The sequence below is a fragment of the Malaclemys terrapin genome, chromosome 21 (genome assembly GCF_027887155.1).
Source record: "Malaclemys terrapin pileata isolate rMalTer1 chromosome 21, rMalTer1.hap1, whole genome shotgun sequence".
In the NCBI taxonomy this organism is placed as follows: domain Eukaryota; kingdom Metazoa; phylum Chordata; order Testudines; family Emydidae; genus Malaclemys; species Malaclemys terrapin.
Genome location: NC_071525.1, coordinates 3,261,144 through 3,276,733, shown reverse-complemented (window position 1 = coordinate 3,276,733; position 15,590 = coordinate 3,261,144). Strand labels below are relative to the sequence as shown.

General features: G+C 59.3%; 1 protein-coding gene across 1 annotated transcript in view; it reads right to left on the bottom strand.

The window, feature by feature from the left end:
• KIRREL1 (kirre like nephrin family adhesion molecule 1) overlaps positions 1-10,063 on the bottom strand; it is an 85,118-nt gene extending 75,055 nt beyond the window's left edge. Inside the window, exon 1 of the mRNA XM_054010725.1 lies at positions 9,994-10,063. Coding sequence (XP_053866700.1) covers positions 9,994-10,054 — 61 coding nt within the window. The 5' untranslated portion in view covers positions 10,055-10,063. The remainder of the gene's footprint in view (positions 1-9,993) is intronic.
• Between the last annotated feature and the right edge of the window lie 5,527 nt (positions 10,064-15,590).

Genomic DNA, 15,590 nt, shown 5'->3' with positions numbered 1-15,590 from the left:
GTGGAGAGCAGCAGCTATTTAAAAGCATGAAGCCATGCTGCCTGGGGATTGCTCTCCCACCGCTGAAAGGCAGCCACCTCTGGTGTGGAGCGCAGCAGCGATTTCACAGCCACGCAAGAATGGTGGAGGGCGAACAATCAACTTGTGCCTTCACACGCGAGGGTGGAGGACCCTTTGAATGGTTCAATCCTGCTCCCGTTGAAATCAACGGCATAATCTGCATTAGCTTTAACGGCGCAACATCGCTCATTTGCAACAGTGCAAAGATGATGCAAAACCCTAACGTGCTGGGGGGCAGCGTTTCCCACCTGCATAGGACTGTGCAAGAGGATCAGACGAGGCTACATCTGCTGGAATCCAAAGAACCCGTTAACTGGACTTGGCTTGTTCAGAGGGCCAGTGCGAAAGCCCAAGGGTTGGGGCTGGCCGAGAGCTGTCGGGCTGAAGGCCCCAATGCCCTGAGGAACAAGACAGGGGGCTAACACCAGCTGGAGCAGGGCTGATCCCAGGGAGTCCTGACTAGACATCTGCAGCAGGATCTGGGAACTATAAAAGGAACTATAGGATCTATAGAAGCCCTGGAGCTTGGGGTGGAGTGGGAGGGAAGCATCCCATGGAGAGAGAGCTGGGGAAGGGGGTGTTGTCGGCAGGGGGGCAGGCGACAGCTTCAGGGTGGAAACCCTGCGGTGCTCAGAGGTTCCATGGGCGGGTGTCTTCAGCCCCAGAGCAGGGGGAATCTCGCCCCTTTCAGCCCAGTTTTGCTTGGAGGAGGTTGGGTTTTTTCACTCGGCTTGTTGAAACGCAAAGCACGATCCTTCGGGGAGCCGAACGGAGCACAGCTCGAGGGAGTGTGGGGAGAGGGTGGCAGCAGGCAGCGGGGGCTACTTGGAGGTCGCCCTCTAGTGGCTGTCCACGGACAGGATAAGAGGCCTGCTACCGCTGCTAGCTGAGGGAGCGCACCCTTAACTCAAATGGGCAAGCCCTGTGTTTTTGGACTGTGAGGCTGAGGGCTCTAACCCTGTCCTCCCAGGAGTCGGGGAGAACTGTCTCTACAGCAAGTGGATTTTGTTACCATCAGCTGCTGGCTTTCCTAACCAAGAGTCACTTGCAACCAGGATGCTGGGCCCGGCCGGACGGCGGCAGGCCGGTGGAGTGTGCGAAAGACAGGGCTAGCAATGGGTTCTCAGGGACCAGCCACTCCGCTGAGCTCTCTGTGGGGAAGTAGTCGGAGCAAGGGCCTGGGAGCCAGGACTCCTGGGTTCCATTTCTCGCTCCACCACTGGCCTGCCGTGTGACCTGGAGCAAATCACTCCCCGACTGCATGCCTCACTTTCCCCACCTGGAAAGTGCAGCTGATCGTATCAGCCCCTGCCCTACGTGGCTGGAGGTGAGGATTGATCAGCTGCGGTGTGCAGGGAGATCCCCCAGTCCAAGGAACTGATATTATCATGGATGGGTCCGATGCCCATTGATCCCCAGGGACAGTTTGCATTTGCAGTGAGCCATGGGCCTGAGCCACTGGAGTGGAACAGGGCGGAGGGAGCTGGGCCCCATCACTCATTTCCCCAGGCAGAGGGATCCTCCCAGAAGTGCTTGTCTGGCCAGCCCTGCCTCTGATCTCCCCTCCCCTCCCCTCGGCTCCACTAACCCTGCTTTGCTTTGCTGGTGCCCAGCCTGCCTGGAGTCCGGCTTGTGCCCGGTTTCTGGAGGGGCTTCCCCTTTCACAGCCACGCCCACGTGACCCCCAACTGCCTGTACCGTCCCCCACACAAGGGTCTAGGGATCTGGGCTTTGCCACCTCTGCAAAGGTAGCACAGCCTAATGGACAGGTGTTCATCTGGCTCCCAGAAAACCTAGGTTATTCCCAGCTATGCCCGGGGCCGGCACATCCTCCCCAGGGAATCCAGCTCTCCTGCAGCCCCCCCATTTCCCTCCTGCTGCTTTCAGAGCCCGGGCATGGCAACGACTGCCTGCAGTGGAGGGAATTGATCTGGAAAGGCAGACGGGCCCATGGTTCCAGCTGGGTGGCGTGTCACATTTGCGCGGGGGCGGGGGGAGAAAGGCCTGCCGTGGGTCAGCCACAGAGGGGGAGGAGAAGAGGCTGCCGGGGGTGGGAGTCAGAGACACGGGGGTTACGTTCCAGAGCACCCAGCGGAACCGGGCTGGAGTCCCCGGCCAGGAGTCAGTTCAGGTTATTGGGGCTGGACAGGACAGCAGGAAGCTATAAACCAGCCCTGGGGCCGCTCACACATAGAGGACAAGACAAGGGGACCAAACCCTTCATCCTCCTGCTCTTTCTCTGCTGCGTTGGGCAGAGGGATGGGGGAAAGGGGAGATGTGGAGCTGAACAGCGACATCCTGGTGGCAGGGGGGCCGAGGAGCAGCCTGGCCAGCCCCTGCCAAGCCGCCAGGAGACGGAGAGATGGGAACGTTTGCAGCCTGCGTGCCCCATAAGAGGGCCACCCCAGGGAGAGGGGCTGGGCTGTGGGGCATCGCTTTCCCTCTACACACACCAGGAAATTGACTCTGGGCATGACAAGATGCCCCTTTAACCCTCACACCGCCAGCAGGTTGAGAGCAGGCTAGGACGACGGGGGATATGGCGAGAGCGAGCAGACAGACGGACACGCACAGGGCCACCCCTCCACCCCGCATTGTATTCCTCCAGTCCCTAAAGACTTCAACCATCCGGGGGGGGCCTCTCCCTCCTCAACCCCGTGCTGGCCCCCACGCTGGGTAAGAGAAGCCATTTGCCCCAGCACAGTGTTTACCCGATAGCCACCCCCACCCCGATGCCAGCTGCTCCCCCAACTGCCCCGTGGAGCCGGCAGGCCGGGCTTTAGGGGGCCCCTGGAGGTCAGGGCGGCTGGCAGGGAAGTGGCACAGGCAGCAGCCGGCATGCGTGGGCGAGTGAGGGGGGCTGCCGGGCGCCGAGTTTTTACACAGCACTAATCAATCTGCAGTCAAACTGCTATTACCGCCCGCGCAGCGCTGACAATATTTACCTGCCGCTCGCCGGGGGGCGGCTGGCACGGAGGGGGGAAGGGAGCCGGCGACACAGCAGCCACGCACACGGGGGGCCGAGCTCTCCGCAGGCACGGAGTCTACTCAGGTCTGAAACCACGTCCTGCCAGCTCCTTGCTTGCTTCCCCGGGGGGGAGACTATCTATCCGCACTTCTGCCCGCTGTCTGTCTGTCTGCACCTCCACCCCGTCCATTCATCCATCCATCCACACCCCACCCCTCTGTCCACCCGTCCCTCCGCACTCCCACCCCTCTGTCCCTCCGCACTCCCACCCCTCTGTCCGTCCGTCCGTCCGTCCCTCCGTACCCCCACCCCTCTGTCCATCCGTCCCTCCGCACTCCCACCCCTCTGTCTGTCCGTCCCTCCATCCCTCCGCACCCCCACCCCTCTGTCCCTCCGCACTCCCACCCCTCTGTCCGTCCGTCCGTCCGTCCCTCCGCACTCCCACCCCTCTGTCCCTCCGCACTCCCACCCCTCTGTCCGTCCATCCCTCCGTCCCTCCGTACCCCCACCCCTCTGTCCGTCCATCCCTCCGTCCCTCCGCACTCCCACCCCTCTGTCCGTCCGTCCCTCCGTCCCTCCGCACCCCCACCCCTCTGTCCCTCCGCACTCCCACCCCTCTGTCCGTCCGTCCGTCCCTCCGTACCCCCACCCCTCTGTCCATCCGTCCCTCCGCACTCCCACCCCTCTGTCCATCCACACTCCCACCCCTCTGTCCGTCCGTCCCTCCGTCCCTCCGCACCCCCACCCCTCTGTCCATCCATCCTCCATACGTCCCCCCACCCCTCTGTCCGTCCATCCATCCTCACCCCCACCCCTCTGTCCATCCATCCATCCATCCGCACCCCCACCCCTCTGCCCGTCCGTCCATCCCTCCGCACCCCCACCCCTCTGTCCGTCTGTCCCTCCACACCCCCACCCCTCTGTCCATCCATCCCCCATACGTCCCCCCACCCCTCTGTCCGTCCGTCCGTCCCTCCGCACCCCCACCCCTCTGTCCATCCATCCTCCATACGTCCCCCCACACCTCTGTCCGTCCATCCATCCTCACCCCCACTCCTCTGTCCATCCGTCCATCCATCTGCACCGCCACCCCTCTGTCCATCCGTCCATCCATCTGCACCGCCGCCCCTCTGTCCATCCGTCCATCCATCTGCACTCCCACCCCTCTGTCCAACTGTCTATCCATCCCCATAAATACCCCTCTATCTAACAACATATATAGATTCTTATACTGCCCTCAGCTCTGTAATATCTGATCCATCCCTATATATACCCCTTTAATTATCCATTCCTAGGAACACCCCTCCATCTAACCAGCCAGCCATCCCGCTCCATCCATCACAATACACACTACCCCATAGATACCCCTCTTCTAACCAGCCAGCCATCCACCCCCCCACATGTGTATCTATCTATCCCCATCCACCCATCTATCTATCTATCCCATACACCCCCTCTATCTATCTATCTATCTATCTATCTATCTATCTATCTATCTAACCGGACTGAATAATGAAAATATTATTCACCAGTAATGTACTCACTAGCTGATGAAAACAGTTACCTGAATAAACAACAAGATCAATAGAATTTATCCACCTCTTTCTTTCTTTCTCACTCTCGGTGGCCAAGGATCTACCCTGGTATGTTCCAGTCCTAGCGATTCTGTCCTAATTGAGGCCAGGGATGGCGCCCTGGTCCCTGCTCTGGGAAGCCAGGTCTGGGGTCATGAAGGATGGGATGGGGATTAAAGGCACAGGAACACGTTTGTTCATTGGGACTGGAGGAGAAGGCAAACCCCACGCTGAATGGGAGTGTGAGCTCTTTGTAACCTTTCCCTTCTCGGGTATCTGTGGCAGGGGATCACAAACCTTGACTAAGACCTCACAGCCCCCCCGGAGGTGAGTTTATCACTATTTCACAGACAGCCCAGAGGCCGCCCTATAAATGCAAGGAAAGCAGGCCAGACAGACACATAGCAAACCAGAAAAGGGACCCAAGAGTCCTGACATGTAGACCACCCTGCACTACCCACTAGACTCCACTCCCTTCCCAGAGCTGGGGATAGAACCCAGGAGTCCTGGACTCCCAATTCCTCCTCCCCCTTGCAGGATGTGAAGTGCCCGGGCGGTGACACATGACAAAGGATCTGTGACCAGTTTACCATAGCTCGCCCTGTTGCATGGCAGCACTCCCTCTTCCTTCTGTCTAGCTGCCATCTGGGGTGCAAGATCAAAGCATTTTATGCATGTGTTTCTGGTAGGGGGAGGGATTTGGGAAGCACGTTCCCCCCCCCAATATTTCCAAGCAATATGAAGCACACTCCTCCTCTCTACCTCCCCTAGCCAAAACTCTGCCCTAGCCACTTCCCACCCCCATGGGTTGACACCCCCCACCTCCCGAAGCACACACACTTCTCCTGATTAGCTGTAGTCTTTGCTATTGCAATTTTGCTGTTCTTCCCTGAAAGGAAGGGAAGGGGGGGGGGGACCCACACAGAGAGAAAGGGATAAAGAATCACCCGGAAAATGAATAAATATTTCAATTTGAGGCACAATCACAGCGAGTGATTGAAATGGGGGGAAGAATAATGGGTTTCATTTAGATAAGATACAGAAAATTATTTAGTGAGAAATGAAGAATGATGAAACCCATTCAACATCTTTGTGTGTGTGTGTGTGTGTGTCTGTGTGTGTGTGTGTGCGTGAGCTCAAACCACATGAATGGCACAGATTCCCCCCCCGTCCTTTCTCCCCCCCCCCAATACTCCAGCACTTCCCCCCCCTTTCTCCATCTATCAAGCTCATTTATATAAATCTCCTGGGGGGGGGGGGGGGGATTACAGTTTTCCCAATCACTCTGCAACCCCCAATCCCTGCTCCGTTTCTCCCCGATAACAACCCTGAAGGAAACCCCCTCCTGCCCCAGACCAACCCATCCAAACAGCTTCCGAAGGAGGAGGTAGTAGGCAAGAGAAAGAAACTTACAAGAATCCCCATGCACACCCCGCAAACCCTGGAAAAATAACCCAAGTGGCTCCCCTGGTGTCATGCAGAGCCGTGGGGAGCAGGGAGAAAAACGGGGGGCGGAGGGGTGTTAATTCGAAAGGGAATCAAAACAGATCCCCAAGCCTCCTCTTTCCAGAATCCTGCTTCCTAAATCGCCAGCCCTGCTTAGCCATTCGCCTCCCCAAGGGGTATGCTTCCCTGCCACCCTCTGGATCAAATCCTCCCCAGGAGTAAATCAGACTCAGCCCATTTGCCCCCCTCACGCTGCTTTCCAAGAGTTATATTTATAAAAAGGGAAATATTTCTGCTCTCTCCTGCAACCGTCTCCCCCCACCCCACCCCCACCACCTTCCCTCCAATTAAATCCACATGTCACAGTTTGGGGGGGGAAACTGTAGCTTTTGTTCCTTCCATTGAAGTAAAGACCCATGGTGGTTCCCGGAGTCTTGCAACGGGGCTGGGGGTGGAGGATGAGACGTATTTATCCTGCCCTGACCCCCCACCCCACCCCCCGGCCTGATCTTTCAGTGTAAGAGGCTTTTCCCCCCCCCTTTAAACCCCTGTTTGTCTCATTTTCTTCCCAGCATCTTAGCAACGCTCCCCCCCCCACCCCTTTTTAAATGAATGTTGTAGCAGGAGGGACCTGCAGGCATTGGAGGCCTCTGTATCCAGAGCACGGGGACGCTGGCAGGGCCAGAGCCCTTTGCCAACTGGCCCCCACAGGTGTTTCATCCCCCTCCAGCCCCGCCTTTGGTGGAGGCTATTTCGCCCCAAGAGGAGGTGGTGGTCCCGCAACACAGACCCCCAGAACCAGCCAACTCATGTGCCCGCCAAGCAGCCAGCAGTTGGGAAGGAGGCAGCCTGGCACTAGCCTGGAACTTGGGCAAGTCTCTCTAGGCCTCAGTTTGCCCCCTCTGTAAAATGGGCCTAAGGGTCTTGTCCTATTTGGACTGTGAGCGTGGGGCAGGGACCGTCTCTCCTGCCTCTGCGCAGTGCCTGGCACAACCGGCCCACTGAGTGGGACCGCACGACAAACAGCAATAACACCTTCTGGGCAAGATCAGAAGAGGGGACGTGTTCCCCCCACCCACCCTGGCAGGGCTTGGATTTCTTACTTTCCAGTGGGAGCCCAGGGCCCCTCCATTTCTCTGAGACGCAGCTCAGCTCTCTGTCTGCAAGGAAGGACCAGACCTGAATCTTCTAGCTCTACAGGTCCCTGCGACCAGCTAGATAAACAACCCCCAGCAGCCTTATCTGCCAGAAATCTCCAGGCTCAGGCATTCCTGGGGGAGCTGAGACATCTGCAGAAGGAGGCTGAGTTGCTCCTTTAGCCGGGGGAATCTTTCCCTTTCCGCCTCTACCACACACACCCCAGCTCCCTCGCCCCACACACAACCCTGCCCCTGGGGAGCGATCCCACCACACACCCCAGCTCCCCCGCCCCACACACAACCCTGCCCCTGGGGAGAGATCCCACCACACACACCCCAGCTCCCCTACCCCACACACAACCCTGCCCCTGGGGAGAGATCCCACCACACACACCCCGGCTCCCCTGCCCCACACACAACCCTGCCCCTGGGGAGAGATCCCACCACACACACCCCAATTCCCCTGCCCCACACACAACCCTGCCCCTGGGGAGAGATCCCACCACACACACCCCAGCTCCCCTACCCCACACACAACCCTGCCCCTGGGGAGAGATCCCACCACACACACCCCGGCTCCCCTGCCCCACACACAACTCTGCCCCTGGGGAGAGATCCCACCAGACACACCCCGGCTCCCCTACCCCACACACAACCCTGCCCCTGGGGAGAGATCCCACCACACACACCCCAGCTCCCTCGCCCCACACACAACCCTGCCCCTGGGGAGAGATCCCACCACACACACCCCAGCTCCCCTACCCCACACACAACCCTGCCCCTGGGGAGAGATCCCACCACACACACCCCAGCTCCCCTACCCCACACACAACCCTGCCCCTGGGGAGAGATCCCACCACACACACCCCAGCTCCCCTACCCCACACACAACCCTGCCCCTGGGGAGAGATCCCACCACACACCCCAGCTCCCCCGCCCCACACACAACCCTGCCCCTGGGGAGAGATCCCACCACACACCCCAGCTCCCTCGCCCCACACACAACCCTGCCCCTGGGGAGAGATCCCACCACACACCCCCAGCTCCCCTGCCCTACACACAACCCTGCCCCTGGAGAGAGATCCCACCACACACACCCCAGCTCCCCTGCCCCACACACAACCCTGCCCCTGGAGAGAGATCTCACCACACACACCCCAGCTCCCCTACCCCACACACAACCCTGCCCCTGGGGAGAGATCCCACCACACACCCCAGCTCCCTCGCCCCACACACAACCCTGCCCCTGGGGAGAGATCCCACCACACACCCCCAGCTCCCCTGCCCCACACACAACCCTGCCCCTGGAGAGAGATCCCACCGCACACCCCCAGCTCCCCTGCCCCACACACAACCCTGCCCCTGGGGAGAGATCCCACCACACACACCCCAGCTCCCCTGCCCCACACACAACTCTGCCCCTGGGGAGAGATCCTACCACACACCCCAGCTCCCCTGCCCCACACACAACCCTGCCCCTGGGGAGAGATCCCACCACACACCCCAGCTCCCCTGCCCCACACACAACCCTGCCCCTGGGGAGAGATCCCACCACACACACCCCAGCTCCCCTACCCCACACACAACCCTGCCCCTGGAGAGAGATCCCACCACACACACCCCAGCTCCCCTACCCCACACACAACCCTGCCCCTGGAGAGAGATCCCACCACACACACCCCAGCTCCCTCGCCCCACACACAACCCTGCCCCTGGGGAGAGATCCCACCACACACACCCCAGCTCCCCTGCCCCACACATCTCGCTTGGAGTCACAGACAAGACGCCCCTGCTGCAAACACAAATTCCCCTTTTTTCCCCTTTGCTGCGACATCAGCACAAGGCATCCCAGGAAGGGTCCCCACCCGGATCGAGGAGGGGGCACCCGGGACTCCAGTCCAGCTAGCCCCCCACCCCACCCCCGGCTTCCCGCAAGTGGGCACAGAGCAAGGTTTAATGCCAACTCCCAGGCTTCCCAGACAGGGGCTCCCCTTTCCTGGAATGGTCCTTCCACCAGGAGAGCCCCAGCTGTTCTCCAGCCAGCGGTTTGGCCTGGGAGCCGCTCCCCAGCGTGTGTGTGTGTGTGTGGGGGGGAGGATTCCCGGGAAAGCAGCCCCCCCATGCACCCCGCGAGGGGCTAACCCCGCAGAACTTGTACAAACACGGTTCGGACCCCCCCCCCTTTATAACTTGAAATCGCAGCCTCTCCCCTGCCCTTCCCCCCACATTCCCCATCCCGCTCTCTCCTCCCCTTCCTTGGCATCCGTGTGACTCTCCTCTCTGCCATTCCTCCCTCTCTTCCTTCACTTTCCCCCTTCAGCCTTCCGGGCCCCCCCTCCCCGCTCTTTTTGCCACAAAACTTTTCTCTGAGCAACACAAATACACCAATAAAAGGGCAACAACCAAGGCTACCCACCAGTGTTACACCGGGAGGGGGGGGGGACTGGAAGCGGCTCCCCCTTAACTCCCCCCCCAGCTTTAGATCCAAGAAGATGCAATTCCCCCTCCCCCCCGATTTCCCATGAAAGAAGTGGGGTTGGGGGGAGGGCTACCGACCCCCCCCCCCCGAATCAGGAGCCGTTCCAGCGAAGCCACTGAAGTTACACCAGGATCAGGCCCGGCTGCTACGTTTGCAGAAGGAATTGGGGGGGGGTGAGTGGGGTTCGGGGGGGGGGGGATCTTTCCATCTCGGCCCCCCTCCCGCGCTCCTTCGGCCCTCGCCCATCCTCCCACGAACAACTTGCAAACTCGCCCCCCCCCGCGCGCGGGGACACAAAAGAGGTGGGGGCGCGGGGCCCCCCCTTACCTTGGCACTGCGTGTCAGTCAGAGTCACAACCCAGACCAGAAAGAGCCGCAAATTCCGCATGCTCCCGCCTTTGGCCCGGGAGCTGGGGGGGGGGGGGGGTGTGGGGGGCAGGGGGGGATCAGGGGGTCCGGTGCGCGGAGCTGGGGGGCGGCGGGGGTGGGGGGTCTCTCGCCTTCTCCGCGCCCTGCCCGGCTTCAGCGCCGCCGCCAAACCATTTCCACGGCTCCGGCGCAAGGGGCCCTCCGGCTGGCTCGCTCCGGGCTCGCTCTGCCTGGCGCTCCGGAGTGGTGGCGCTGGATGGAGCGAGGGGATGGAGCGAGGCGGGGAGGGAACCACTGGGAGCGAGCGGGGGAGGGGGGCCGAGGAGCTGGCCGGGCCGGGGGGGGGCTCTCAGAACAACCCACCAGTAACTTGGGCCAAAGGGGGGGGGTGGGATGTGGACAGAGGCAGAGGGTGATGGACGGGGGGGAGATCCTGGACATGGGGGAGGGAATCATGGGGGGGGGGTATTTTTGACATGGGGGGGCAGATTCTCGGCAGAGGATGATTGACTGGGGGGGGGTTGTCCTGGACATGGACAGGGAGTTTTTGACATGGGGAGCAGATTCTGGGCAGAGGCACAGAGGGTAATTGACTTGGGGGGCAATCCAGGACATGGGGAGGGGATCATAGAGGTGGGGGGTATTTTTTACAGGGGGGCAGAGGCACAGAGGGTGATTGACTTGGGGGGCAATCCAGGACATGGGGAGGGGATCATAGAGGTGGGGGGTATTTTTTACAGGGGGGGCAGAGGCACAGGGGGTGATTGACTTGGGGGGCAATCCAGGACATGGGGAGGGGATCATAGAGGTGGGGGGTATTTTTTACAGGGGGGGCAGAGGCACAGAGGGTCATTGACTTGGGGAGGAAATCCAGGACATGGGGAGGGGATCATAGAGGTGGGGGGTATTTTTTACGGGGGGGGCAGAGGCACAGAGGGTGATTGATTGGGGGGAGAAATTCAGGCTATGGGGAGCAAATTCTTGACATGGGAGAGGGGATCATAGAGCTGTTGGGGGGGCAGATTTTTGACATGGGGGTCAGATTCTGGACGGGGACAGAGGATAATTGACTTTTGGGGGGGCAGGGGGAATCTTGGTGTGGGAGGGAAATCTTGTCATGGGGGAGGGGATCATAGAGATGTGGGGGTGGCGGGGGGAGTTTTTTGAACACGGGGCAGAGTCTGAACAGAGACAGAAGATGTTGCAGGGGGAGGGAAGATCCTGGATTGGGGGGGATCCTAGAGGGATGGGGTGGGCAGAACTTGGGCAGGGAGTGGGATCCCTGATGCAGAGGTGGGATCTTTGAGAGGAGGGGTGAATTCTGGAGGTGGGGGATCCTGGACGGGGGTGGGGGGGAAATCTTCGAATCAGCGGGGAGGAATCCTTGATGGGGGGGAGACTTTGATGGGGTGGGGGAGGGGATCCTGGATGTGTGTTGGGGGGATTCTTGACTGAAGGGAAATGTGTGTGTGTGGGGGGGGAATCCTGGACATGGAGGCTAGGGAATTCTGCACTGAGGGGTGGGAAGAGGAGATGGGGGGGTGTCAGACTTTCATCTTGGCGCCATCAGCCCCTCCCCCGCTCTGCACCGCTCCCCCATTCACCCTGTTCCCTGCAGAGCAATGGAAGTCCCCTGAACCCCCATTTTCTTGCACATGAAAACAGGCCCCCTCTCCCAGCCGCTCCAGCCCAGTGCTTCCTCCCTAAGGCCCATGGGGTATGAACCCCCACCCCAGCATCCTTTGGGGGGGCAGGGGGAGGAAGGCCTTGGCTCTGTGTTTTTAAAGGGACAGGATACCCCTTTGCCCTCATTTCACTTTGGCTGGGAGTGCCCAGGACACACACAGACAAGGGGAGGGGGGAGCTAATATCTGTCTTTTATTAGACCTACTTCTGGTGGGAAGAGAGAGAAGTTTTTCAGCCACACAGAGCTCTTCTTCAGGCTGGGAAAGGTGTCCTCCCCCCTCACAGCATCATGCAAGGTGTTTAGCATAAGGGTAGAGTGGCCCATTAACACCTCTGCAGAGACACATGGAGACAGGAGTTAAGTCTGTGTCTGTCCTCAGATACTTCCCCATAACCCCCCAACAACTCTTCCATGGCGGGGGGCTATATCATTAATGGGAACCGCCATTCCCATCCTGCCTGGGGACACTCATGCGATTCCTCCACTGCTGAACTAACCAGTCTGATCAAACTCAAAGCACTCCCAGGCTTCCCAAACCGAAGCCCAGGCTTTGCTGATTGTCCAGACAGTTCTGTTCACTTTTCCTTCTAGCTTTTTTTTTTTACCCTCTTCTCTCCTACCCCGCCCCCCGCCCCAGAAACTACAGAAGCCCAAACTAAAGGTGCTGAATATCAGGGGCTTGAAAAATTGTTTCGCCTGTAAGATCCTGGGGAGTGGGAAGTTTTCCACAGGGATTAGAGAGGCCCCTTTATTTGGGCAGAATCTCAGCTTTTGCCTTTTTAAAAAAATTGTGCATCTACCCCTTACGGTTGTAAAGAAAACTTTCCGAATGTGCCCTGGTGGAGCCTCATTTGCCTGAGTCTGCAGGCAGGCAGCTTCCCACCCCTGTGGCAAGGGAAATAGACCAGACTCTGGTGAGTTTCACAGTTGTTATGAGAATATGATGGGTGTGAGAGAGTGAGGAGAAGCTGGAGATCTGGTTGCACCTTACCTGCTTGCTACAGTTTCCCTGGGCTGGAACCCAGCGAAGGGGGTGCAAAGCCCCCTGGCATAAGGGTCTAAGGACCCTTGAAAGCCCTGGGACAACAGGATGTAAAAACCACAGAGCCCAGACCCAGGTGCTGGAGACCTGATGTAAGGCCACTGGACTCTTGTTTATGGGACTCTCTTTTACCCTGGGGGGGGCTGTAAGTGACCTGGCCGGAGGGCTGAGAAAAATGAAGCCCTGCAGGGCCTGAGCATCTCCCAGCAGGGGGTGCCAGATGAGGACAATTTGCTTTGCCGCACATCCCCTCCAGGGGCCATGCGGGTGGGGAGCCTACAAAAGAAGGGGAGTGAATTTTTGTGGTTACTGGAATGCAGCTCTGGACTGGTTTCTTGGCTCTTCTGTGGTTTTCCTGGTGGCCTTGGGGAAGCGGCATCTTTCCGTGCCTCAGTTTCTCCATCTATAAAATGGGGATCCTGTTACTCCCTTGGTTGGTCTTGGCTACTTAGATGGACTGGGCTCTTCAAGGCCCGAGGAAACTCTCATTATGTGCGTACAGTGCCTAGCATGAAGGGGTCCTGACCTAATTTGGGACCTAAAGCTGCCCCCATAATACCAGTAACAGAGCAGTGAAACTGACATATCAGGGCCCTCCTCTCATTTGGGTTCATCAGAGAGCTGCTGATCTAGCTGTTTGTGTTTGTTTAGATTGGTAGCCTGCGTAATTCCACTCAGGTGCGCCAGATCAGAGCTCACCTGCTGGTGCTTTGAAGCTGTCAGTGACATACAAGCTGGATTGTGTTCTCTCTTTTATGCTGCAGACGGGTGTGGGTTTATATGGTCGGGAATGTTGCTGGGGATCGTCTTTCACTTGCCTAATAAAATAGAAGGCTTAAAACAACAAAGTTCTAGTAACGTTTTTCCCAGCAGCCTTCTCGGTTACACTGGGATCATTCCCTCTACAGCCATCAAGCCAGCACTTTGGGAGGCAGTGTTGCCCAATGGAGAGGGACTCGGATGCCTGGGTTCTATTCCTACATCCCCTTTCTGGGCCTTTGCTTCCCTGTCCTCTCTTTGGCTATTTAGATTGTAAGGGCTTTGGGGCAGGGACTGTCGCTTACTATGTGTACGCACAGCGGCTCTCTCAAGAACTCCCAAGCTAAATAGACAAGGCAGAGGGAGGAGAAACAGAGTCCCCCTAGAACAGCAGCCACTAGACAGACTAACACAAGCTACCTCTGTGCCTAGACAGGGAGGGATCTGAGGCTGCGGCATCTCCTGCAGAGAGGAACTATGCTCAGCACGTGATCAAGAGCTGACCCCAGGAGCAGCTGCAGAAGGGCAGACGGGGCCTCTGGGTTCAGAAGCTTTCTGGGACCTGGCTGACTCATCAGCGGTTAGCAGCACCTTTCTGTGCCTCCCACGCGTCTCCTCACAGGCTCCGCTCTCCATCCCCTTCCCTGGGAGCCCCCAGTCTCCAACCCCCTTCCCGCCGCCAACCCACGAGAGCGCTGGGCCCAGCAGGGAGAGTGGCCGGACATGGCGAGTTTGGAACCTCCATGGGACTTGGGGGTCCCAGTGCTGAGTGGTGGGTGTGTGCGCGATAGAGGCGGGAGGGGGGCTTTAGGGGCAGGCCTGAGCAGATCCCCCAAGAACCTGGCCTAAAGCTGGGGATGGGCATGGGGGCGAAGGAGGGGAGGAGGTGAGAAGCAGCTAAGATGGGCTCCGGCTGCAGTGTCTGGATCCATCCCTACCCCGTGGGCTGTGGGGACTGGTGCTTTGCCCTCAGGCCGAGCTCTGAAGGTCTGATCGGGGTGCACGGCTCAAAGTTTGTGGCTCTTTGATCCAGGGATGACCCCAGAGATTTTTCACATGGTGCTGCCCCGGGCTCCTGGCCAGCTCCCCCGTGTAGCACTCTGCAGCTCGTGAGGTGGTGGCTAAGCCAGGCTTGTGGGCAGAGCAGAGGGCACAAGGGCTGCTGGAAGGGGCGGGGAGGGAGGCAGCCCCAATGCAGGAGCTGGCCCCATGGCAGTGGCAAGGAGGAGCAGCGCTGGCTCCCCATGGCCTGTTCAGGTTTGGCCCCGTGGCCCCTGTCATGACTGGAGGGGGGTCCGGGGCCAAACCCAAATGGCCTTGCGACCTGGTGCATGGGCGGTCACAGCACCATGTGGGTCTGGAGGGCAGGGATTGGGGGCCACACCTGAGCGGCTCTGCACCCCCATGCACCAGGTCGTGTCCGTTGGGGGGGGCTCAGTGCTGATGGCTTGGTGCCCCCGCCAGTGGTGTGCATCTGGCTGCGGCTCTCACTGGTTTGGAGGGAGCCTGCTCTCCCACCCCCCTGAATCCCGCGGCCCAGGGCGGAAGGGGGAGGGTTGGCCTCTCTCCCCCTTTGGAAAGACCCGGCCTGGGACGAGCTCCCACTTGCGGGATGGGTCTGATGCCCATAATAAACAGCCTTTACAACAGCCAGCGTTCGGGGCTGGGACGGAGCCAGGGGCCCAGAGCAGCTATCTCCAGGGTCCTATCCAGCCTGCCCTGAGCCCCAGTGTACCGCCGCAGTTTCACTCTAGCAGGCTGGAGTCTTGGCGTGTGGATTTTGGGTGGCTTCTTGCTGCCCTCCACTGTCAGAAACGTGGCACTGTGCCGTGAGGAGCCACGCGGGGCTCAGCACAGAGCTGGGCAGGAATCCTTCGGTGAAATGTTTCTCCGTCGGAAAACCCCGACTTGTCAAAGCCAAAAGTGTTTGGAGGGAAAGGGTCAGTTTGGAGGAATTTCTCATTTCATAAAAATGGGGTGTGTGGGGGGGAGAACCTTTCCAAATTGTCAATGTCCCATTTCACACAGTTTTGAAATGAAAAAAGTTGCACTTTTGTAGGGCAAAAT